The 26,503-nt window shown below is 43.4% G+C and overlaps 3 protein-coding genes across 3 annotated transcripts in view; 2 read left to right on the forward strand and 1 right to left on the reverse strand.

Annotated features, from left to right (window-relative positions):
• The window catches only part of THEM6 (thioesterase superfamily member 6), a 9,117-nt gene extending 8,975 nt beyond the window's left edge, over nucleotides 1-142 (forward strand). The window contains exon 2 of the mRNA XM_087890954.1: nucleotides 1-142. This exon is cut by the window's left edge and continues 1,460 nt beyond it. The gene's annotated coding sequence lies outside the window, so the exon portion shown is untranslated.
• The window catches only part of LOC148114985 (uncharacterized), a 451,234-nt gene that overhangs the window by 39,625 nt on the left and 385,106 nt on the right, over nucleotides 1-26,503 (reverse strand). The gene's annotated exons all lie outside the window — the stretch shown is intronic.
• Nucleotides 12,791-23,446, forward strand: LOC148114988 (protein THEM6-like). Its single transcript, XM_087890955.1, has 2 exons — nucleotides 12,791-13,588; nucleotides 20,643-23,446. Exons 1-2 carry the CDS (start codon nucleotides 13,067-13,069, stop codon nucleotides 20,748-20,750), a joined length of 630 nt encoding a protein of 209 aa, XP_087747081.1. The 5' UTR covers nucleotides 12,791-13,066; the 3' UTR covers nucleotides 20,751-23,446.

Raw genomic sequence — 26,503 nt, forward strand, 5'->3', positions numbered from 1 at the left:
TCTATAGGAACACCCCCCACCCCCACCCACCCTCACTATCAAGCCAATCTGGGCGACTTACGACATCACAAAATGTCAGTTAGAAAGTTATGGTTCAGAACATTTCAAGTTAAAACATTAAAAAGGTCTGCCATACAAACCATTTTTTTGTCGTGCGTTCTTTATTCCATCCTCTGGAATTCTTCCCTTCAGACTCAAAACGCTAAACATAGTTTAACAGGGCTGCGAAAACATTTCCTGCTGCTGTTTTTATCTTTCCAGATCCAGATCCAATGATGGGGGGGAAAAAAATACCTTCATTTCTGGCAGATCTAATGGGAATAAATTGCTTTTCTGTCAATCTGGTTTTTTCAAGAGGCAAATGGACTCTCTGGTTTTTCTTTGAAGAAGACATTTCATTTCTCATCCAGAGAGGAGAGCACCACAATGCTGAAGAAGCTTCTTGGGTGAGAAGTGAAACGTCTTCAAAGAAAAACCAGAAAGTCTAGTTGCCTCTTGAAAAAAAAAAAAGCTCCTTTGGGACTCCGATGATGAAGCACCCACAATTTCTGGTGGCCAGCTGTTCCACTGGTTAATTATCCTCACTGTTAGAAAATTTCTCCTTAATTCCAGGTTGCTTCTCTCCTGGATCAGTTTCCATCCAGCGTTTCTTGTCTTGCCTTCTGATGCTTTGGAAAATGAATTGACCTTTTTTTAACAGATTAATAAAGTTGGAAGGGACCTTATAGGTCATCTAGTCCAACCCCCGCTCAAGCGGGAGACCCTACACCATTTCTGACAGATGGCAGTCCAGTCTCTTCTTGAAAGTCTCAAGTGATGAAGCTCCCACAACCTCTGAAGGAAAACTTCTCTTCCATGGGTTGATTGTTCTCACTGTCAGAAAATTTCTCCTTATTTCCAGGTTGAATCTCTCCTTGATCAGTTTCCATCTATTATTCTTTGTCTGGCTTTCAGGTGCCTTGGAAAATAGGTTGACCCCAGTGGTGGGTTTCAAATTTTTTACTACCGGTTCTGTGGGCATGGCTTGGTGGGCTTAGCAGGGGAAGAATACTGTATAATCTCCATTCCCACCCCACCAAATTAAATAATTTGGCTGAAGACAGATTTAAAACACCCCAATAAATTAAAACCAATTAAAATTTGTATTTTAAAAGGGAAAAAGGGAAAAATTAGGCCAGGCCAACCTGATGGAATAAAAAGGTTTTAAGAGCGCGGCGGAAGGTGCGCAGATCCAGAATCCTCCGTATCTCTGGGGGGAGCTCGTTCCAGATAGTAGGTGCCCCCACAGAGAAGGCTCTCCCCCTGGGGGCCGCCAGTCGACATTGTTTGGCCTACGGCACCCAGAGGAGCTCCTCTCTATGGGAGCGTACTGGCCGGTGGGAGGCTACTGGTGGCAGAAGGCGGTCTCATAAGTAACCAGGTCCTAAGCCATGGAGCGCTCTAAAGGTGGTAACTAGAACCTTGAAGCGCACTCGGAAGACCACCGGGAGCCAGTGCAGCTTGCGCAGGAGGGGTGTTACATGGGAACGCCATGTCGCTCCCATAACCACCCACGCGGCCGTACTCTGCACCAGTTGCAGCCTCCGGGTGCACCTCAAGGGGAGCCCCATGTAGAGAGCGTTGCAGTAGTCCAGGCGGGAAGTGACGAGGGCATGAGTGACCGTGCGTAACGAGTCCCAATCCAGAAAGGGACGCAACTGGCGAATCAGGCGAACCTGATGAAAAATCCTCCCTGATCAGAACCTGCTGACACCCACCTCTGGTTGACCCCCTCCTCTCTGTGGCAGCCCCTCAAATACTGGAAGACTGCTATCATGTCTCCCCTGGTCCTTCTTTTCTCTAGACTAGCCGTGCCCAGTTCCTGCAACCGTTCTTCATCTGTTTTAGTTTCCAGCCATTAATCATTTTAGTTGCTCTTCTCAGTACTCTTTCTAGAGTCTTGTTGGAAGGAATATCCTTCTGGGTTCAGTTCCAAGTGAACAACCCATTGGATCCATGGAAGTTGCTTGGAAAGAAGGTTTATCGATGAACAGGATCACATGGCTTGAAATCCTGGGCAGAAAAGGGCAGAGATGCTGAGAGTGCCTGCGTTTTATACCCTCTCTGGGCTTTTGAATTTGTGCTTGTATTCTGATTGGTTGTCAGACTCCCCTGGGGCCATGCAGGGGTAACTTTATAGGTTGTCTGTGTCGCAGGCTTGGTTGAACCTTGCTGGGTGATGATGTAATGAAAGGGCTTTGGGCAATTCCTACTATGGCTCTGCTTGAAGGAGGTAGATCTTTTGTTATGTAGAATAGACTGGCCCAGGCCTTAATGGCCCATTGACAAAAGGGGGGGGCTGAGTTTCTGCCTCCCTTTTAGGGGAAATATTCTGCCTTTTTATTATTTCCTAAAATATCTCATTTTTCTAGGAGAGGGGTGGGTGATAGCTTCCTACAGTCTCAACAAATTTTTTTCATCGTGGTGTCCAAAACTAGATGCAGTATTCCGGGTGTGGCCTTACCAAGGCATTATAAAATGGTAAAACACTTAAAATCACTTAAAACACTTTAAGTGATCTTGATTTTATCCTTCTGTTTATGCAGCCTAGGATTGTATTGGCTTTTTTTTTTTGGTAGCTGCAGCACACTGCTGGCTCATATTTAAGTGATTGTCCACTAGGACTCCAAGATCCCTCTCGCAGTTATACTAAGGAGGCAGGTACCACCTATTCTACACCTGTGCATTTGGTTTTTCTTGCCTAAATGTAGAACCTTGCTTTTCTCACTATTGAATTTCGTTTTGTTAGGTAGTTCAAGTCTGTCAAGATCCTAACCAAAATCAAAATTGCCTAACCTTCTGGCACCTTTTTCACCCAATCTTTGATTAGACATGCATGCTGTCTGCTCTAAAGACCCCTGCACCAGTGGTGGGTTGCTCCCGGTTCGCAAGAACCGGTAGTAAAAATTTGTAGTAGTTCCGAGAACCGGTAATAACATTGGCTGGCCACGCCCCCGAACCGGTCACTGCTCGCTTACCACGCCCACCTCATCAGAAGCTTTTCTTTTCTTTTTTTTTTTTACTTTTAAAAGCATTTTTTCTACAACCTCTTCGGCTGAAAAAATGCTTTTAAAAGTGAAAATAAAAGCCTCTGATGATCCCGCGGCTCAGCTGGGAACGTCAGAGGCTTTTCAAAGCATTTTTTCTGCAACCGCTTCAGCCGAAGAGGTGGTTAAAAAAAATGCTTTGAAAAGCCTCTGGCGATCCCAGCTGAGTTGCCTGATCGGCAGAGGCTTTTCAAAGCATTGTTATCTGCAACCTCTTTGGCTGAAGAGGTTGTTTAAAAATGCTTTGAAAGCCTCTGTCGATCAGGCAACTCAGCTGGGATCGTCAGAGGCTTTTAAAAGCATTTTTTCTACAACCTCTTCAGCCAAAAAGGTTGAAAAAAAAATGCTTTGAAAAGCCTCTGACGATCCCAGCTGAGTTGCCTGATCGGCAGAGGCTTTTCAAAGCATTTTTTTCTGCAACCTCTTAAGGGTGTAGAAAAAATGCTTTTAAAAGTAAAAAAAAAAAAAAAAAGTTGGCCACGACCACCCGGTCACATTACCCCCCCACCAAGCCACGCCCACAAAATAAGCCACGCCCACAGAACCGGTAGTAAAAAAAATTACAACCCATCCCTGCTCTGCACACCTGCTTTGTTACTCCAGATTCCTTATCCAGCTTCCTACATGGAGAAGTCAATTGCATGATCTCCGGCTCTTCTTCTCCAGGTGTAGAGATACAGGTATTCCTCAATCAATCAATCAATCAATCAGAATAGAGCTGGAAGGGACCTTGGAGGTCTTCTAGTCTAGCCCCCTGCTCAAGCAAGAGACCCTGATAGTGAGTGCTATATGCAACAAAATTGCATTTTAATGTATGCCGGTTAGTGTACATTCAAAGTGACAATAAAGGTATTCTAAATTTTCACCATCTCAGACAAGTGACTGTCCGGTCTCTTCTTTAAAAACTCCAGTGATGGAGCACCCACAACTTCTGGTGGCAAGCTGTTCCACTGGTTAATTATTCTCACTGTTAGGAAGTTTCTCCTCAGTTCCATGTTGCTTCTCTCCTTGATTCAAATTTCTAGGTTCTATCATATCTCAAGGCCTAAAATGGACACCTAACATCAAAAACGTCATCAAAAAAGCACAACAAAGAATGTTCTTTCTGCACCAACTCAGAAAGCTCAAACTGCCCAAGGAGCTGCTGATACAGTTCTACAGAGGAATTATTGAGTCTGTCATCTGCACCTCCATAACTGTCTGGTTTGGCTCTGTAACCCAACAAGACAGACAGAGACTTCAGAGGATCATTAGAACTGCAGAAAAAACAATGGCTACCAACCTGCCTTCCATGGAGGACCTGTATACTGCACGAGTCAAAAAGAGGGCTGTGAAAATATCTACAGACCCCTCGCATCCTGGACATAAACTGTTTCAACTCCTACTCTCAAAATGAGGGTATAGAGCACTGCACACCAGAACAACTAGACACAAGGACAAGTTTTTCCCAAACGCCATCACTCTGCTAAACAAATAATTCCCTCAACACTGTCAAACTATTCACTAAGTCTGCACTACTATTAATCTTCTCATCGTTCCCACCACCCATCTCCTCTCACTTATGACTGTATGACTGTAACCTTGTTGCTGTATCCTTACAATTATATTGATTGTTTCCTGATTGCTTATTTGTTCCCTACGACTATCATTAAGTGTTGTACCTTATGATTCTTGACGGATGTATCTTTTCTTTCTATGTACACTGAGAGCATACGCACCAAAGACAAATTCCTTGGGTGTCCAATCACATTTGGCCAATAAAGAATTATATCTATCTATCTATCTATCTATCTATCTATCTATCTATCTATCTATCTATCTATCCATCTATCCATCTATCTAATTGTTTCCTAGTATGATTTGATTGCTTATTTGTTCCCTATGACTATCATTAAGTGTTGTACCTTATGATTCTTGACGAATGTATCTTTTCTTTCTATGTACACTGAGAGCATATGCACCAAAGACAAATTCCTTGTGTGTCCAATCATATTTGGCCAATAAAGAATTCTATCTATCTATCTATCTATCTATCTATCTATCTATCTATCCATCCATCTATCCATCTATCTAATTGTTTCCTAGTATGATTTGATTGCTTATTTGTTCCCTATGACTATCATTAAGTGTTGTACCTTATGATTCTTGACAGATGTATCTTTTCTTTCTATGTACACTGAGAGCATATGCACCAAAGACAAATTCCTTGTGTGTCCAATCATATTTGGCCAATAAAGAATTCTATCTATCTATCTATCTATCTATCTATCTATCTATCTATCTATCTATCCATCCATCTATCCATCTATCTAATTGTTTCCTAGTATGATTTGATTGCTTATTTGTCCCCTATGACTATCATTAAGTGTTGTACCTTATGATTCTTGACAGATGTATCTTTTCTTTCTATGTACACTGAGAGCATATGCACCAAAGACAAATTCCTTGTGTGTCCAATCATATTTGGCCAATAAAGAATTCTATCTATCTATCTATCTATCTATCTATCTATCTATCTATCCATCCATCTATCCATCTATCTAATTGTTTCCTAGTATGATTTGATTGCTTATTTGTTCCCTATGACTATCATTAAGTGTTGTACCTTATGATTCTTGACAGATGTATCTTTTCTTTCTATGTACACTGAGAGCGTATGCACCAAAGACAAATTCCTTGTGTGTCCAATCACACTTGGCCAATAAAGAATTCTAATTCTAATTAGTTTCCATCCATTGTTTCTTGTCTTGCCTTCTGGTGCTTTGGAAAATAAATTGACTCCCTCTTCTTTGTGGCAGCCCCTTGAATACTGGAAGATTGCTATCCTGTGTCCGTCCCCTTACTCACTAGTCCTTCTTTTCTCTAGACTATCCATACCCAAATTCTGCAACCATTCTTCATATATTTTTGTCTCCAGGCCCTTAATCATCCTACTTGCTCTACTCCGTACTTTTTCTCAACAACAAGTCTCAACATCTTTTTTTATAATGTGGTGACCAAAACTGGATGTAGTATTCCAGGTATGGCCTTACTAAAGGCTTTATAAAGTGGTACTAATACTTCATGTGATTTTGATTCTACGCCTCTATTTATACTGTTGTAGAAAGAGAAGACTGAACAACATTCCTTGGTCAGCCAGAGACAGTTTTATTGTGCAGTTTCAGAACCAGATTTGTATCTGCAATTCTGAACAAAGGAAGAGTTCTGATACAACTGCTTTTATACATATCCAAGACAAAGGGTTCTGCTGGCACAGCAGTTTTCCATATATGGTTAACATACATTTGTTACATGATAATGGACACTTTTTAATTACTAAATTCCTACATTAATTTATAGTACATGAGATAATTTTAGTTAAACGTCCTCCTCTTCTGTAATCACTGATGCATAGATTCATGGCTGGCCTTGGATTAATAAGTAAGTTTTTGTTTCATATGGATGTCTGCATCCTTGACAGATAGGCCCCTCAAAAGATATATGTTGTCAAGAATGGAATTTAGCTGACAGTGTAATCTCTGAACAAGCACATTTCTTTCTTATAATAATGTGAATAAAGAGGGTCCTCCAATGATCATATAGCTGACCCTATATCATTCACATTATTATATTATTCACATTATTCACTTTAATACTTTTGGCAACTGGCTCCTGTTTATGACAGTTGCAATGTCCTGGGGTCATGTCACCATCATTTGCGACCTTCTGACAAACCAAGTCCATGGGGAAGCCAGATTCACTTAACAACCGTGTTACTAAAAGCTGCAGTGATTCATTTAACAACAATGGCAAGAAAGATCATAAAATGCGGCGAAATTCACTTAAATGTCTCGCATAGCCACATAAATTTGGGCTCACCTGTGGTCATAAGTCAAGAACTACCTGTAACAGGGGGGAGAGGACCAAATTTCCAGTGACACCATTGAGGAATGTCACTTTGATGCTTTTTAACGTCCCTACAGATTGAACAGATTAAACTGTGAGCTTTAAGAAGGAAATTCGTTTTGAAATTGAGAGGGAATTAGGGGTGACATGATCATAGTCTTTCAATATTTTGAGGGGCTTCCACAAAGAAGAGGAGGGGGTCAATTTATTCTCCAAAGCATCAGAGGGCAGGACAAGAAACAATGGATGGAAACTAATCAAGGAGAGAAGCAACCTAAAACTAAGGAGAAATTTCATAACAGCGAGAAAAATTAATCAGTGGAACAACTTGCCTCTAGAAGTTGTGGGTGCTTCATCACGGGAGGCTTTTAAAAAGAGATTGCACAGTCATTTGTCTGGAATGGTGTAGGGTTTTCTGCTTGAGAAGTGGGCTGGACTAGAAGACCACTAAGGTCCTTTCCTTTATTCTGTTAAAGCTGTGCAAAGGAAGTCATCGGAGTTCAGCTGCCCTGCGAAAGCTTCTTGTGGTTTATTTTGAGTATGTTGGCAATCTTCCCAGCTTCTCTTTGGATTTAGGGTGAGGCTTAATGAAAGTCACCTCAAGCCACACAGAAGCTTAATGTAATTAGTACTCACAGAGGAGAGCGGGAGGGAGGGAGAAAGAGAGAGAATGAATACTGAGGGATCCTTGGTGTTTTCTGAGCTTGACTGTTTTGTTGCAGATAGATTAGATAGGATAGGATAGGATAGGATAGGATAGGATAGGATAGGATAGGATGGGATGGGATGGGATGGGATGGGATGGGATGGGATGGGATGGGATGGGATGGGATGGGATGGGACGGGGATGGGGCAGGGCAGGGCAGGATCTTGGAGGTCTTCTAGTCCAACCCCCAGCTTAGGCAGGAAACCCTACAGTCCAATGGTTATCCAACCTCTTCTTAAAAACTTCCAGTATTGGAGCATTTCCAACTTCTGGAGGCTGTCAGATCCGTGAATCTGCCATTTCTCAAGGGGGAAGAGTGGGACCCTTGCATTTACTATTGCATTTATACTTTATGACTTTCTCTCCCCAGTATACCCTGAATCCTGAAAATTACTGGTTTATACCTTTTAGACTGGCGCCTAAGCAGCCTGCCGTTTTCTCACCTCTTGGGGAATGTAACGGGAGGGAGGGCCATGTGGATTCCATTGCTGGAGAGGCGGCGGAAGGATAGCCCTGAGAAAGTTCCCTTATCGCTTTCCCAAAGCGGCCGGTAGAATAACATCTTCACACCTGTGGATTGGCTGAATCCACATCAGACTGTTGGGAGGAGTTTCTAATTCCTTTATTCTAACTGCACCAGAGGTGGGTTTCAGCAGGTTCTGACCAGTTCTGCAGAACCGGTAGCGGAAATTTTGAGTAGTTCGGAGAACCGGTAGGAAAAATTCTGACTGGCCTCGCCCCCATCTATTCTCTGCCTACTGAGTCCCAGCTGATCGGGAGGAAATGGGGATTTTGCAGTATCCTTCCCCTGGATTGGGGAGGGAATGGAGATTTTACAGCATCCTTCCCCTGGAGTGGGGAGGGAATGGAGATTTTACAGTATCCTTCCCCTGGAGTTGGGAGAGAATGGGGATTTTACAGTATCCTTCCCCTGGAGTTGGGAGGGAATGGGGATTTTGCAGTAACCTTCCCCTGGAGTAGGGAGGGAATGGAGATTTTGCAGTATCCTTCCCCTGGAGTAGGGAGGGAATGGAGATTTTACAGTATCCTTCCCCTGGATTGGAGAGGGAATGGAGATTTTACAGTATCCTTCCCCTGGAGTAGGGAGGGAATGGAGATTTTGCAGTATCCTTCCCCTGGAGTAGGGAGGGAATGGAGATTTTGCAGTATCCTTCCCCTGGAGTGGGGAGGGAATGGAGATTTTACAGTATCCTTCCCCTGGAGTTGGGAGGGAATGGAGATTTTACAGTATCCTTTCCCTGGAGTAGGGAGGGAATGGAGATTTTACAGTATCCTTCCCCTGGAGTAGGGAGGGAATGGAGATTTTGCAGTAACTTTCCCCTGGAGTAGAGAGGGAATGGAGATTTTGCAGTATCCTTCCCGTGACAGGACCACCAAGCCATGCCACACCCACCAAGTAACACCCACAGAACTGGTAGTAAAAAAATTTGAAACCCACCACTGAACTGCACGGCTTCAGGGCACCTCAGAGCCTGCTTTCTCTTTCGCCCTGCTATCACCCCTGTTCAATAAAAGGTTCTTTTTGAAGGGCCAAGTTTCAAGACTTTTTACCTTCTTGAATAAGGGGGAGAGGCTGGGCCTTACAGGCAAGTGGTTCCACTGATTAATTTTTCTAACTGCCAGGGAATTTCTCCTTAGTTCTAGTTGCTTCTCTCCTTGATTAGTTTGATTTGATTACCAAATTACAGTAGTGGCCAAAATTGTGGAAACCTTTTTGGGGGGGGTGGAGTGTATTTTCTAAAACTAGCTAATAACACCACTTTTTTGGGGGGGGGGCAGTAGTAGTACCATAAAATTATATATCAATGGAAAGATAATTGAATAAAGAATGTAATGCCATAACTTTTATGAAGGATTTGCTATTAGAATAGCAGTTACGGTATAAAGAAGGAAAGTGAAACACGTAGAAAAAACAAGATGTACAAAAATGATCACCATAGAAAAAACGAGATATACAAAAATGATCACCATGTCAGTTAATCCTTAGTTGAGTAACCTTTAGCATGAATTAGGGCCTTACAACGTCTTCCCATGGAGTGAACCAAGTCTTTTAGTTCTGCAGCTGTTCTAATGTGAAACTAAGATTGAATGATGGCTTCTATTAACTGGGTTTTATTTCTGGGTCGCTTCTGACTAACCAGTTTCTTTAGTCGGTTGGCTCCATAGATTTTCAATTGGGTTAAGATCTGGGCTTTTCCCAGGCCGTTCCAGCAGTGGAATACGATTATCTTGAAACTCCCCCCAAAAAAAGTGGTGTTATTAGCCATCAAACCTCCAAAATACACTTTTTCCAAAAGGCTTCCACAAGTTTAACCACTACTGTAGGTAACATCATTAGTGCTAGATGATAATGGTAAAAAAATATGTTCTGTAAACTGCCTTAAGTCACCATGGGCGAATAGGCGGCAATATAAATCTAATAAATAAAGAAGGGAGGAAGGAAGGAAGGAAGGAGGAAGGAGGGAGGGAGGGAGGGAGGGAGGGAGGGAGGGAGGGAGGAAGGAAGGAGGGAGGGAGGGAGGGAGGGAGGGAGGGAGGGAGGAAGGAAGGAGGAAGGAAGGAAGGAAGGAGGGAGGGAGGGAGGGAGGGAGGGAGGAAGGAAGGAAGGAAGGAAGGAGGAAGGAAGGAAGGAAGGAAGGAAGGAAGGAAATCAATCAATCAATCAATCAATCAATCAATCAATCAATCAATCTCTGCAAGAAAAGAACCAAGCTCAGAGAAGGCCATTTCTGTTGAACCCTGAGCTACAAATATTCTCTTCTGTGAGATAAGAGCATTTCATTCTTCCGGTGGAGGTTATTATTTTTGGAGATGTTGACCCCCTCTACAGTTTCCAAAACATAATATCAGACAAATTGTTTTATTCCTTCCACAAACCAGGATTCTGAAACCAAGACTCGGAGTCTTGCCTAAATGTAGGTTTCCTTTCCTCCTTTACCAGAAAACCCATAATCATTGTTGAGGCTGCTGTACTGGGAAGGCTTTTGTTGGAAAAAAATGTCCATCTGGGTTCAGTTCCAAGTGGAGAGAAAGACACTGGAAATGTGGAGACTGCTTGAAAAGATGGTTTAATGGTGGACAGGACCACGTGATTTGAGGTTCTGGGCAAAAAAGCACATGGAGGAGAGAGAGAGGGAGGGAGGAAGGGAACAGGAGAGGGAGCAGGAGAAGGAGAGGGAGAAGGAGAGGGAGAGGGAGAGATATTTATACCCTCCGTTGGGCTTTGAATTTGAGCTTGTATTCTGATTGGTTGTCAGACTCCCATGCGGCCATGCAGGGCAGTGATGGGTTTCAAAAATTTTTACTACCGGTTCTGTGGGTGTGGCTTGGTGGGCTTGGGATGGCTTGGTGGGCGTGGCTTGGGGGCTTGGCATGGGAAGGATACTGTATAATCTCCATTCCCACCCCATTCCGAGGGAAGGGTACTGCAAAATCCCCATTTCCTCCCGATCAGCTGGGACTTGGGAGGCAGAGAATAGATGGGGGCAGAGCCAGTCGGACTTTTTACTACCGGTTCTCAGAACTACTCAAAATTTCCGCTACCGGTTCGCCAGAACTGGTCAGAACCTGCTGAAACCCACCTCTGATGCAGGGGTAACTTTGTAGATTGTCTTTTGAGTCCCAGGCTTGGTTGAGCCTTGCTGGGTGATGCAGTCTCCCCAGCTGCCATGTGGTGAGTTCTGTTGCTAGATGGATAGAGGGCTAATCCTACCTTTGTTGGATCTTGGGCATTTGCTTATGAATAGATCTAGCTATCTCTTTATCTCTTAAGTGCTGACATCTACTGTGGGCTATTGAGGATGCAGGGGCTATTAAGAGTGAGTCTGTTTCCCACCTAAAAAACATGTTTCTCCATTTCTCATCCAGGGAGGTATAATATTCTGCCTTTTTTTTAATATTTCCTGGAATATTTCATTCTTTGAGGAGAGGGGTGGGTGCTAACTTCCTACACTTTCTTCTAGTTTTTGAATCCTCTCCGGAAAGGAGTGTTCAGAACTGCTGGTAAACCAGCCTTCAAGACTAAATGTTGAGCCAAGTTTGCATAAAGGCAGCTAAATCATATGATGAACGGTTGAGGGAGCTAGCTATGCCTGCTCTATTGTAGGGATGGCTTAGAGGCAGGGATTCTGAAATCCAGCAGGTTCTGACAGGTTCTGGAGAACTGGTAGCAGAAATTTTGAGCAGTTGGGAGAACCGGTAGCGGAAATTTTGAGTAGTTCGGAGAACCGGCAAATACCACCTCTGGCTGGCCCCAGAATGGGGTGGGAATGGAGATTTTGCAAAATCCTTCCTCCAGGAGTGGGGAGGGAATGGAGATTTTGCAGTATCCTTCCCCTGCCACGCCCACCAAGCCACACCACGCCCACAGAACCGATAGTAAAAAAAAAAAATTGGATTTCACCATTGCTTAGAGAGGACATGTAACTGTCTTCCAGTTACTTGAGGGGCCGTCACAGAGAAGAGGGGACTGACTTCTTCTCCAAAATGGCAGAGGGCAGGACCAAAATTAATAGGTGGAAGAGATCCAATCTAGAAGTAAGGAGAAATTTCCAGACGGTGAGAACAATTACCCCATAGAATAGCTTGTCTCCTGGAATTGTGGATGCTTCATCATTGAAAGACTGTAGAGATTCTTAGTCATCCGGGTCATGCTTGTCCCAAAGGTGATTTTTTCAGGAGGAAACTGGACTTTCTTGGGGGTTTATTTCCCCTTTTGAAGACGTTTCGCTTCTCATCCAAGAAGCTTCTTCAGCTCTGATTGGATGGTGACAGGATCCTTCCATTCCCCACTATCCTGTCAAAAATAGTTTTCAAAAATAGAGTGGACAACCATTTGACCGGGATGTTACAAGATCTGCTACCCTGAGCAGAGAGTTGGATGAGAAGACCTCCCTTCCAACCCTGGGATTCTATGAGGTAAGCAGAAGATTCCTTGTAGCCTTCTCTGCCACCCATTAATTATCAGTTGTAATTAGATGTTACAATCCTTCGTTGGCTTAAGCCAACCTCTTGCTTCATCAAAGAAGCGTTGAAGCTGAAGGCGGAGTTCTACATGAGGTCCACTAAAGACTCAAAAAGCTCCCGGAAGAAGCATAGAGCGGTCACTTCAAGGCAGAAGAAAGACAAGACCAAGCTGGAGGAGGAGGAGAAGAAGAAGAAGAAGAAGAAGAAGAAGAAGAAGAAGAAGAAGAAGAAGAAGAAGAAGAAGAAGAAGAAGAAGAAGAAGAAGAAGAAGAAGAAGAAGAAGAATCAGAGAGAAATATCTGTCTGTGGAACTTCTCTCCTTCGCGAACCTTCAGCTTGCAACTCCAACTCAAGATTCGAACTACGTCTCTCTATATTCCAGGCAGACCACTGATATTTCAATATGTTGGTGCCGGTGCTGATAGTATTCTCACTTTCAGCTTTTGTTGCCGCCATCTTCTTCGCCTTCCTGGATGCTTGGTATCAAATTTGGGCCCTCTTCGTGTACTTTCGTTGGAGGTATGCAGACCCCCAAACAAAAGCGTTGGATGAAGACGTAAGGTACAGCTGGGTTGTGCCTGCTGATCTGGACTCGCTGGGGCATATGAATAATGCGCGTTACGCCCGGGAGGCTGATTTCGGCCGTTATGGGTACATGTTCCGCTGTGGTCTCATGCAAACCGTCTGGAACCGTAAATCCAACACCATGATGACGGCTTCCTCTTGGCGTTTCCGACGGTCTTTGAAACTGTGGGAACACTTTGCCATCCGGACACGCTTGTTAGGCTGGGATGACCACGCGTTTTACCTGGAGCAACAATTTCTCAGTTGCAAAGATGGGTTTGTCTGTGCCGTTGTGCTGGTCCGGCATCACGTGAGTGGCATGTCTCCAAGCGAAGTCCTCCAGATTCTGTACGGGAGGCAGGTAAGGCTTCCAAACTTATCGCAAAGGGTGTGATTGTTGACCTCAGGGCACACTTCCATCATACAGGCCATCCACCTGTACAGAATTCGACCAGGGTCAAGAGCAGGGGTGAAATGCTCCCGGTTCGGACCGGATCGCCCAATCCGGTAGGGATGGAGGCGGGTGGTTCGGAGAACCGGTAGCAAAAATCCCCGCCCCCTTCCCCTCCATGCCCAGCTGAGCCGCACAATCATCAGAGGCTTTTTTTTTTTACTTTCAAAAGCATTTTTTCTACAACCTCTTCGGCCGAAAAAATGCTTTTAAAAGTTAAAAAAAAAAAGCCTCTGATGATCGTGTGGCTCAGCTGGGATCATCAGAGGCTTTATTTTTTTCTTTTAAATGCCTCTGACGATCAGGCAACTCAGCTTGGATCGTCAGAGGCATTTAAAAGAAAAAAAAGTTTCTGCCGATCAGGCAACTCAGCTGGGATCGTGAGAGCCTTTTGAAAGCATTTTTTTACAACCTCTTCACGGAAGAGGTTGTAGAAAAAAATGGTTTTAAAAGTAAAAAAAATAATAAATGGCTACACCCACCCAGTCACATTACCCCCCCACCAAGCCACACCACAGAACCAATAGCAACAAATTTTAGATTTCACCACTGGTCAAGAACCAGGAGTTTCTTCCACTTCCTAAATAGTGAATACATTCCAGCACTTCTAGGAGGGATCTAACTTAGAACTAAAGGAGAAATTTCCTAATAGTTAGAACAATTGATCAGTGGAACAGCTTGCCACCAGAAGTTCTGAATGCTCCAACAGTGGAGGTCTTTAAGAAGAGATTAGACAGCCATTTGTCTGAAAGGGTATAGGGCAGTGATGGAGGATCTTTTTGGCACCGAGTGCCCAAACGGAAACATGTGCGCGCGCATGTTTGCCAGAGTGCCGGAAGCCCAAAGACAAGGCAGCTGATGCACATGTGTGCACCGGAAACCCAAAGTCCAGAAACCCCAAAACCAGGTATGCATGCGTCAGTGGTGCCGGAAACCAAAAGATCCGCCTGCGATGGCATGCACGCCCACAAAGAGGTCTCTGTGCGCCAGCTCTGGCACGCGTGCCATAGGTTCACCATTACGTGTATGAAGTCTCCTGCTCGAGCAAGGGGTTTGGGCTAGAAGACCAAGGACCCTTTCCAGTCTCTTATTCTGCTTCCTCCAACTCAGATAGGCATCTCTTGGCCCCTCGAAAACCCTGCTCCTAAGGTCATGTCTCTTCCTGCCTTGGAGGAGGAGGAGGAGGAGGATACAGGAACGATCAGACCTGGTTGGGATCTAACCCTGGTTGAGATAGGCAGCTGCAACAAAGCAGCTTTCAAATCCAACTTGATGGAGGCTGAGCTGACACAGAAAGAAGGGGAAGGCGGAGACAAATGCAGAATCCTTGCCTAGGAGAGAGGCCATCAAGGCTCAGACATAAGGAAAGGAGTATCTTATTTGTAGTCAGATAGGTATTGAGCAAGCAGCATTTGCATGCTGTTTGCTCAAGCAACTTTTCGGCAGCTAAGAACAAGGTGTTGAAATCTGGCGTCAAATCCAAAATGTGGAAAACATTAACGTTTAAAAGAAATGCTGCTTCTGTCTTCCAAACTGGTTTCCCAACAGAAGGAAGTTTTCAACTGCTTCCTAAAAGATAAAGGGGAGGGGAAAGAGGGAGGGAAGAAGAGAGAGGGAGGAGAGGGGAGAGAAAAAAGGGAGGAGGGAGAGAGAGAGAATAAGAGGAGAGAGGAGTGTGTGTGAGAGAGAGAGAGAGAGGAGAGGGGGGAGAGAGAGAAGGTATGTAAGGGAGAGGAGAGAAGAGAGGGGGAGAGAGAAGATAGAGGAGGGGAGAGAGGGAGAGAAGGGAAGAGGGGGCAGAGGGGATAGAGAGGGGGAGAGAGGGGAGAGAGAGGGGGAAGGAGAGATGGGGAGAGGAGAAATGAGAAGGGAGGGGGAAGAAAGAGGGAGAGGAGAGAGGAGAAGAGAGAGAGAGGAGAGAGGGGACAGAGGGGACAGAGAGGAGAGAGGGGGGAAAGAGAGGGGAGAAGGGAAAGAAAAGGGAGAGGGAAGAGAGAGGGGGAGAGATGGGAGAGAGGAGAAATGACAAGGGAGGGAGAGAGGAGAGAGAGGGAGAGGACAGAGGAGAAGGGAGAGAGAGGAGAGAGGAGAGAAAAGAGAGGGGACAGAGGGGAGAGAGAGGGAAGAAGGGAAAGAAAAGGGAGAGGGGGAGAGAGGGGGAAGGAGAGATGGGGAGAGGAAAAATGACAAGGGAGGGAGAGAGGAGAGAGAGGGAGAGGACGGAGGAGAAGGGAGAGAGAGAAGAGAGGGGAGAGGAGAGAAAAGAGAGGAGAGAGAGGGGAGAGAGAGGGGAGAAGGGAAAGAAAAGGGAGAGGGAAGAGAGATGGGGAGAGAGGAGAAATGAGAAGGGAGGGAGAGAGGAGAGGGAGAGGACGGAGGAGAAAGGAGAGAGAGGAGAGAGAAGAGAGAGGGGGAGAGACGGGAGGGAAAGGGGAGAAAGGAGAGAAAGAAGGGAGAGGACGGAGGAAAAAGGAGAGAGGGGAGAGAGGGGAGAGAGAGGGGAGAGAGAGGGAGAGAGAGGGAGAGAGAGAGGGGAGAAAGAGAGAGAGAAGCTAAGATATTCTTCAGCGAGGAGGGCTGCTGCTATGAATCTCATTTTCCAAGTCCTCTTCTCCCTGATCTTTGTGTCATTATGTGCAAGAAGAATCATGGACTTAATCAGAAGAGCCACGCAATGCAGCTGTCTATAACCTAAGGGCTATATGATTTTTAGGCTGTCCTGACTGAAATTCACTTTCATAAATGAGGACATCGTTTCATCATTTCATTTATTGGATTTGTATACCGCCCTAACTCCCCAAGGACTCAGGGCGGTGAACAGCCACAGAATAAAACACATAAATACAAAATTTAAAAACAGAATAAAACCGAATTAAACAATTTGGCCGAGACAAATTTAAAACACCCAATAATTTTAAAAACAAATTAAAATTTACATTTTAAAGGGGAAAGATTTAGACCAGGCCGGCTTGATGGAATAAAAAGGTCTTGAGAGCACGGCGGAAAGTGCGCAGGTCCGGGATCCTCCGTATCTCCGGGGGGAGCTTGTTCCAGATAGTAGGTGCCCCCACAGAGAAGGCTCTCCCCCTGGGGGCCGCCAGTCGACATTGTTTGGCTGACGGCACCCGGAGGAGCCCCTCTCTATGGGAGCGTACCGGCCGGTGGGAGGCTATTGGTGGTAGGACATAAACCATTTCTTTTTTTTTTTTTTTTAATTGAAAAAGTTTTCAAATACAAATTTTTAATATATATAGAAGATTAAATGTTAAAGTAGGACTTATCGTATAGTTTTAAAGTGGAGAAGTTATTTTATAATGTCATAGTATAATGTCTTTTTTTTCCCCTTTCTTTTCTCTTTTTTGATATGTATGGATAAAGGGGGATGTTATAATATTAATAATATTTTTAGTAAGTAAAGGTCAATATCTAGAGGAGGGAGTAAGTAATCTGTTATGAATTAGGTTTTTTTTTTGTTATGAAGAAGTCACGGGGGGGTGGGGTGGGGAGGGGGGTTAGGGAGGGGGAGGGAGAGGGGGAAAAAAAGGGGGGACATAAACCATTTCTTGATTTTTCTCATGGGTCAGACTTTCTCTCCCATTCTTCAAAGCAGATTCCAGCTGTATATTAGGAAAGCTTTTGAGGATTTAAAAAACAATAAATAAATAAAACAGCCAGCTGATACGATCTGAGGTTCTCTGTGGAAACTGTGATTTTGTATCTAGACATTTTTATGCCATCTCTAAAAAGGCCACTTCATGATTCATTGGGTCATCAGTGCAAAAATATTTCCTTACCGCAATCCTTCATGCCTTCAACACAGACAGAACTTCAATTATACCACTTCTAATATCCTAATATACTGGGGGGGGGGGGAACTGGGATATTTTCAGAAATGCCTTCAAAATAGCCCAGATTTTGGATGCATTCTGCATATTAGGGTTGAGGTCCCTTGGTTTAAAAATTGCCGCTTTATAGTGCATCATTTTGCCCAATTAAAGGTTACAAGAGCAAGAGATTTAATAGTATACAGAATAGCTAACCCATTAACCGTGGTGGCATTCAGCTGGTTCAGACCAGTTCGGGCGAATTGGTAGTGGCCACTACTAGGGCTATGCCGTTCTGTTTAGCCACATTTTCTAAGCTGTGTGCATGCATACAAGCTGCGTGCATGAGCAAAGCTCACATTTTCGGTGTGCGACACTCACATTTGCTCACATTTTCGGTGCACGGCGAACCGGTGGTAAAATTATACAAAACCCACCTCTGCCCATAAAGTACGGTACCGTATGAATCCTCCTGAGAATGTTTTTATCGCCTTAAAAGAAGAACATAAAGACAGTAGATTGCAGTGCAAATTTTTCTGTTGCCCTGAATCGTGCCTGGGAAAAGGCACTCCAACTACAAGTATATTTCTCAAACCTCATTATGCAAAATATTCTAAACTCCCTGTGTATAAAATTATTTATCACTTAGTCTTTGCATAATACATTTTTTTCACTCATCTTAAGCAAAAGCTTTATGTTGACTTTTGGCCTTGATAAATTTAATTTAATTTTGTTTAATTTTTCATTGTGAGTCTTGCAATGAATTAAGATAGGTTGATAGATGAGAGATAAAAGATAGATGAGAGAGATAGGTGATAAATGATAGATGATAGATAAAGAGATAGGTAGATAGGTAGATCAGTAGATAGGTAGATAGATAGATAGATAGATAGATAGATAGATAGATAGATAGATAGATAGATAGATAGATAGGTAGGTAGGTAGGTAGGTAGGTAGGTAGGTAGGTAGGTAGGTAGGTAGGCAGGCAGGCAGGCAGGCAGGCAGGCAGGCAGGCAGGCAGGCAGGCAGACAGACAGACAGACAGACAGACAGACAGGTGAGAGAGATACAGACATAGGCAGATGGATAGACAAATGGCTAGATGATAGATCATCAGAGACAGTGAAGCAGATAGATAGATAGATAGATAGATAGATAGATAGATAGATAGATAGATAGATAGATAGATATGATATGATATGATATGATATGATATGATATGATAGAGTAAATAGAGAGGCAGATGGATAGACAGATAGATGGAAAATCAATAGAGACAGACAATGCAGATGGATAGATAGATATATACAGTAGATGATTAATAGATGATAGATAAATAGACAGACAGACAGATAGACAGGCAGGCAGATGGATAGACAGATGGATGGATAGATGATAGATCAATAGAGACAGACAGTGAAGCAAATGGACAGATGATAGATCTCCTTCTTCTTCTTCTTCTTCTTCTTCTTCTTCTTCTTCTTCTTCTTCTTCTCCATCTCCTCCTCCTCCTCCTCCTCCTCCTCCTTCTCCTCCTCCATCTCCATCTCCATCTCCTCCTCCTCCTCCTCCTCCTCCTCCTTCTTCTTCTTCTTCTTCTTCTCCTTCTCCATCTCCTTCTTCTTCTCCTTCTCCTCCTCCTCCTTCTCCTCCTCCTCCTCCTCCCCCCCCCCTTTGGTAGTTTTAAACCATATTCTGTATTTAAATCTTAGAATGGGACTCCTCAGGCTACAACCATAATGGAGCCTGCCCATTATGCTCATAAGTTGTAAAAAAGGTTGGTAACCAAACCGATTTTACGAACATTTTTTCCAGTGGTCATTAAGCAAATGCCACAGTTGTTAAGTGGACCCGTTGTATAACCATAGGATGCTGAAAATGGCCATAATCGTGGTTGTATTGCTGAGCTCCCAAAGTGAGATCACATGACCACCGGAAGGGGTTACCATCAGAAATTTGTATATGGGACAGAAGTTCCCTTTTTCGGGTCCATTATAACTTTGAACTGGGTTGCTAAGTGAGCAGCAGGGGTGAAATCCAGCAAGTTCTGACAGATTCCGGAGAACCGGTAGTGGAAATTTTGAGTAGTTTGGAGAACCAGAAAATGCCACCTCTGGCTGGCCTCAGACTGGGGTGGGAATGGAGATTTTGCAATATTCTTCCCCCAGGAGTGGGGTGGGAATGGAGATTTTGCAGTATCCTTCCCCTGGAGTGGAGTGGGAATGGAGATTTTGCAGTATCCTTCCCCTGCCATGCCCACCAAGCCATGCCCACCAAGCCACACCCACAGAACTAGTAGTAAAAAAAATTGGATTTCACCACTGGCGAGCAGTCAAAGGGTTGAGGATTACCCATATTAAGAACTTGGTGGTTGATTACCAACCCAATGTCCTCTCTATAGTGAAAGGAAGGGATAAAAACTGTTTTTAAATGCCTCTACTTGGCTTCTGTTCTTCCAAACAATATCCGTAGAGTAGAGTAGAGTAGAGTAGAGTAGAGTAGAGTAGAGTAGAGTAGAGTAGAGTAGAGTAGAGTAGAGTAGAGTAGAGTAGCAAGGAATGGAATGGAATAGGATAGGATAGGATAGGATAGGATAGGATAGGATAGGATAGGATAGGATAGGATAGGATAGGATAGGATAGGATAGGATAGGATAGGAGTGGTGACCTTGATGGTTGCCAGGCTCTCAAAGTCCACGCACACATTCTCAGCATTTGGTTTCCCCTTTCCCTCCCCACCAACAGTTCATTGGCAAGTTGAAAAGTGTCTTGTATATCATATGTCTTGTATGATGTGCCTGACATTGAAAGGGGCCCCACCTGTCCACACTCCCTTTTCCGTCATCTTTGTTATGTAGGCCTTGCAAACACGCATCTCCTCCCTTCCTTCTGAGTTCATGCCATAAGCTTGCATTTTTACAGCAAAGAGCCCTATGGCAAATGAGCCATCAGTACAGCGAACAGAAAGAAAAGCTATCACCAGAACGAACATGAAGTAGCAGTTAATTCTATGGAAAAGACGGGCGTTTCCCCCAAATAGTGAGAGACACCCGGACTCAAATTTTGCACACCTCCTGTTTAGGTCCTCTAGCTTCCTTCGCTGTTTAATTTGTGAGATTTAATTGTGGGATTTAATTGCAGGTGGAATCTCCTGAAATCCCTGAAGATGTCCACTTCTGGCTGAAAAGCAACCAAATCAACAGAGAAAGACTAAAGAATGAGGTCGAGGACAATAGCAAAAACAACTAGAAGGTTCTTCAGATCTGCTGATAGCCCATCTTCAGAAACATCTGGACCGCCTGTTCTTCTGAATAAAGCCAAAGAGATGTTATTCATAATTGTATCTAATGTTGTCATGAGTATCCTGGGGGCTAGGGGTGTAGGAGAATCAAGTAGTCCTACGCGCATCACGATTTCATTACACAAAGGCTGATACAAACCATTACATCATTTGAGAAAGGACATCAAGACGGACATCGCCATCATGGTTTCTACCAGATGCTGCCATATTCTGCGGACTGAACGACAAAATGGAAGGCTGTACGCCTGATTAAAGTTTAGATCTGATGCCAAAAGGAGATTTAATTAGATTTGTTGTTGGGTCATTTGTTGTCGACATTATTCCTAGAATAAAGCCTGGGACAGTGTCTTAATCTTTACTGTGTTTCCAAACTCCAATTTCATAGGAATGCAAGTTGGGTAAAATTGTGGTTAGAACTTGAATCCAAAGTTTCTGCAACACAGTTCTGCAATCGGAGCTGTTTGCAACATTCCCTGCAAAGGCATCCAGTTCACATATTTTTCAAGCAATCAGCTTGAACTGCCAGTTGAGTTTTAGGCCCGGTTGGGAGACTGGGGTTAATGGTGCAGGATCCAATCTGGGTCCTCCATCGGGACGTGAGTGTATGTCCTTGTTCATTGTAGTGTGAGGCTGCCAATAAGTCCTCGAGCAGTCCGACGAAGAGACTCGAACTCATTGGTAGCCTCACACTGCAATGAACACACATTCCATTTTTCAATCTACTAAGATTGTTGGCTGAGCAGGAACAAAAACAGCCAGGGAAGTGATTGAAGCCTGGGAAACAGAACTGTTGCAACATTCCCTATAGAGAGGTTGATGTGAGGTTTTGTCTTCCGAGCTTTCAGGCTCATGCTGGAGCCCATCTTCAGAAGGGAACTTCTCTCTAGCAGAATGTGTGCTGTTCTCTGTGGTATGTATAGTGCCTGTTGTGTATGGCTTTTTAGATGTTGATTGGGGTGTGTTGATGGCCGGCTTTTAAGTCGTTGGCTGGTGTTTCCTTGTGTTGCCTAGTCCTTGCCTTCTAAGTAATTGATAGGCTGGTGGTAAATCAGCACTCCTGTTGACTGACGATGGGCCCATTCAGACGGGAAACAGACACTTCCCTGTTTTTGTGCCTGCTCGCCCAACAGTCTTAGTAGCTGCAAAATTGAATGTACCATATTTTTCGGAGTATAAGACGCACCTTTTTACCCCCAAAAAGGGGGTGAAAATTTAGGTGTGTGTTATACACCAAATGTAGCCCTGCCCACCCACTGGCCCCCACCCTTTGGCCTGTGCCTCGCAGCAGTTACCTCCTTGCAAGCAAACAGCAAGAAAAAACAGCTCCTTTCAGCTTCAGGATAGATTAATTAGCTGATTAATTAGTTGATTAGATCACCTTCCGACTCTCAGCTGATTTGCTCTCAGCTGTTTTGCTCAGGGCTCTGCTGCTTGCTGCAAAGAGCTAAATTGCTGGAGCAGATTTTTTTTTCCTTGTGCTAATCAAGCTACACTGAAAACGAAACTGAAAGTAAAGTAAGCTGTTTGCTGTTTGCTGTTTGCTGCAGCGAGGCAAAATTAGGCAGAGACACAGGGAGATTTCTTTTTCTTCTTTTTCCTCACCAAAAAAGGTAGGTACAAACAATGGGAAATTTAGGGCAAAAGAGGAGAGTTCAAGATTTTAAACACAAAAGAAAAAAAGGAGAATAAAAAAGGCAAAAATAAAAATGGGAAGGGAGAAAAAGAAATGAAGAGAAAAATGTTATACATATTTAAAATTGAAACATGAATAGTAGTAAGAAATAAATGGGAAATCATGATTGTAAAAATGAAATGAATAATAATTGGAATATTTGTCTTTGTATTTTTGAAATCTTGACAATGATAAGTTTTTCTTTTTTTCTTTTTTTTAGAAATAAGAATAAGTATAAACTAACAATTGAAATATCTTTAATGGTATATGGTGGTGAAAGTAAAAAAGGATTAAATTGTAGCTTGGATAACAGCTAGAACATTTTTAAATTTAATTAGGGAAATTGTAATGATTGAAATATTTTCAATTATATGTTGTGATGAAAGTAGAAATGATTAAATTGTGATTTGGAGGATTATATGGGCAAAACTATGTGGGTTATTGGGAGAGTTTAAGATGTGAAAATGAGTAACATAAGAGGGGAAATTATTTGGTTTATTATTATTGGTAAATATAATTAATTGATTTGTAAGAATGGATTGCATGGAAATAATAGGAATATTCATGTTCATATTGATTAATATACAAAAAAGATAGTTTTATAACTAATTGATTTATATTAAAATGTTGAATTTGTATTAAACAACTGTATTACATAATTACATAATTAAACAATGTGAGGATGGATATAAAAATAGATGACAATGGGAAGGGGTATATTATAGACTAGAAGGGGAAAAATGAATTTGATTAAGATTAGAGATGAGGATGAAGGGTAATATTGGTTTTTTAAAAAAAATAGATGAGGAATAAATATGGCAAAAAGGAAATATAGAAATTGTAAATTTAATTGAAATGATTAAACACTGTTTAAATTTGTGAACCAGCCAAATACTCTGTTCAAAGAAAATACATTGTATGTTTGTATGTGTGTTTGTCTAAAAAATAAAAATAAAAATAAAAAAAACAACCAAAAAAGGTAGGTGCGTTTTATACTCCGAAAAATACGGTATGTCTTTGTTCATTGTAGCGTGAGGCTGCCAATAAGTCCTCGAGCAGTCCGACGAAGAGACTCGAACTCATTGTAGCCTCACACTGCAATGAACGCACATTCCATCTTTCAATCTACTAAGATTGTTGGCCGAGCAGGCACAAAAACAGCCAGGGAAGTGATTGAAGCCTAGGAAACGGACCTTCTCGACCAGTGATGAAATCCAAATTGTCTTACTACCGGTTCTGTGGGTGTGGCTTGGTGGTGTGGCAGGAGATGGATACTGCAAAATGCCCATTCCCACCCCACTCCAGGGAAAGGATACTGCAAAATCCCCATTCCCTCCCCACTCCTGGGAGAAGGATATTGCAAAATCTCCATTCCCACCTCACTCTGGGGCCAGCCAGAGGTGGCATTTGCCAGTTTTCTGAACTACTCAAAATTTCCGCTACCGCTTCTCTGAACTGCTCAAAATTTCCGCTACCAGTTCTCCGGAACCTGTAAGAATCTGCTGGATTTCACCCCTGCTCTCGACGGTCAACAGGAGGGCTGATTTACCACCAGCCTATCAAGTACTTAAAAGGCAAAGGCTGGGCAACACAAGCAAATGACAGCCAATTATTTAAAAGCCAGCCATCAATACACCCCAAACATCTAAAAAGCCACATTACAACATGCACCATATAAATATCACACAGAGAACAGCACCTCTAATCCCAACGATCAACCCAGATTGGATCCTGCAACATTAGCCTAACAAATTCCCTTCATTTGTGCGATTAAATATGTTCGGTTGCAATCATCAAGGTCTATTGTGTTGACAAAATCAAAGCATATTGGAAATGAGTAAAGTAATAACTAGCAGTCAGCATGGGTTTGTCAAAAACAAGTCATGCCAAACCAATCTTATTTCATCCTTCAACATAGAGACTAAATTAGTAGACCAGCGAAATACTGTGGACATAATACACTTAGACTTCAGCAAGGCATTCGACAAAGTAGACCAGCATCTACTTCTTTGTAAGCTAGAAAAAAGTGGGATAGACAGCATCACCACCAGATGGATTTGTAAGTGGCTGACAAACCAAACTCAATGAGTAGTCCTTAATGAGTCTATGTCTACATGGAGGGAAGTAAGAAGTGGGGTACAGGCCCGGTACTCTTCAATATCTTCATAAACGACTTAGATGAGGGAATAGAAGGGGATCTTACCAAATGCAGATGATACTAAGCTGGCATAGGCAACACATTAGATGATAGACTCAGGATCCAGATGGATCTGGACAGACTGGAATCCTGGGCCCTATCTAACAACATGGAATTCAGTGTAGAGAAAAATAGAGTCTTACACTGAGGTAAGAAAAACCAAAAGCACACATATAAACTGGGGGAAACCAGGCTTAATAGCAGCAACTGTGAGAGGGAACTTGGAGTCTTAGTGAACAACCAGCTAAATATGAGCCAACAGTGTGCAGCGGCAGCCAAAAAAGCCAATGGAATCCTAAGCTGCATTAACAGAGACAGGGGTGGGTTCTAATTTTTTTTACTACCGGTTCTGTGGGCGTGGCTTATTTTGTGGGTGTGGCTTGGAGGTCGTGTGACTAGGTGGGCGTGGCCAACTGGTCAGAGTCATTTCTGGAATGTCCTCGCACTTACGACCAGTCCTCGCACTTATGACCCAACTCATTTGTTTGCTTTTAACACTGATCAGCTGTAGGGCAGCCCTTTGAAGCCCCGCGGCAAGAGTTTAAACAGTTTTTTTTCCCTCTAGTCATCAGCTGGGACTCAGGAGGCAGCAATAGATTGGGGGTGGGACCAAATAAAAGGTAAGAATAACGTGGGGGGGTGGGAGGGCAGGGGGGAGAACCGGTTCGGTGACGTCATATCGTCACCGCTACCAGCTCGGCCGAACCGGACCGAACCGGGAGGAACCCACCACTGAACAGAGGGATACAATCAAGATCAAGTGAGGTACTAATACCACTCTATAAAGCCCTAGTAAGACCACACCTAGAATTCTGCATCAAGTTTTGGTCACCACACTGTAAAAAAGATGTTGAGACTCTAGAAAAAGTGCAGAGAAGAGCAACCAAGAGGATTAGGAGACTGGAGACTAAAACATATGAAGAATGGTTACAGGAACTGGGTATGGCTAGTCTAGAGAAGAGAAGGACCAGGGGTGACATGATAGCAGTATTCCAGTATTTGAGGGGCTGTCACAGAGAGGAGGGGGTTGAACTATTTTCCAAAGCACCTGAAGGCCAGACAAGGACTAATGGATGGAAGCTGATCAACGAGAGATTCAACCTGGAAATAAGGAGGAATTTTCTGACAGTGAGGACAATCAACCAATGGAACAGAAGTTGCCTTCGGAAGTTGTGGGAGCTTCATCACTGGAGACTTTCAGGAAGAGATTGGGCTGCCATTTGTCAGAAATGGTGTAGGGTCTCTAGCTTGGGCAGGTGGGATGTTGGACTAGATGACCTGCAAGGTCCCTCCCAACTCTGTTACTCTATTCTGTTCTCTTCTGAATACTGTATCTAGTTTTGATCACCAAGATATAAAAAAAGATGTTGAGATTCTGGAAAGAGTGCAGAGAAGAATAAAGATGGTTAGGGGGCTAGAGGCTAAAACATACGAAGAACAGTTACAGGAACAGGGCATGGCTAGTCTAGTGAAAAGAAGGACCAGGGGAGACATCACAGCAGTCTTCCAATATCTCAGGGGCTGCCCCAAAGAAGAGGGGGTCTAGCTATTCTCCAAAGCACCAGAAGGCAGGACAAGAAGCAACGGATGGAAACTAATCAAGGGAAGAAGCAATCTAGAACTAAGGAGAAATTTCCTGACAGTTGGAACAATCAGTCAGTGAACTGACTTCCCTCCAGAAGTTGTAAATGGTCCAATACTGGAAATGTTTAAGAAGAGACTGGACAACCATTTGTCTAAAATAGTATATGGGGTTTCCTGCCTGAGCAGGGGGTTGGACTAGAAGACCTCCAAGGTCCCTTCCAACTCTGTTATTCCCAGAATTCTGGGAA

Source organism: Pantherophis guttatus, chromosome 3 (assembly GCF_059756535.1).
Source record: "Pantherophis guttatus breed Tessera chromosome 3, ASM5975653v1, whole genome shotgun sequence".
In the NCBI taxonomy this organism is placed as follows: Eukaryota; Metazoa; Chordata; class Lepidosauria; order Squamata; family Colubridae; genus Pantherophis; species Pantherophis guttatus.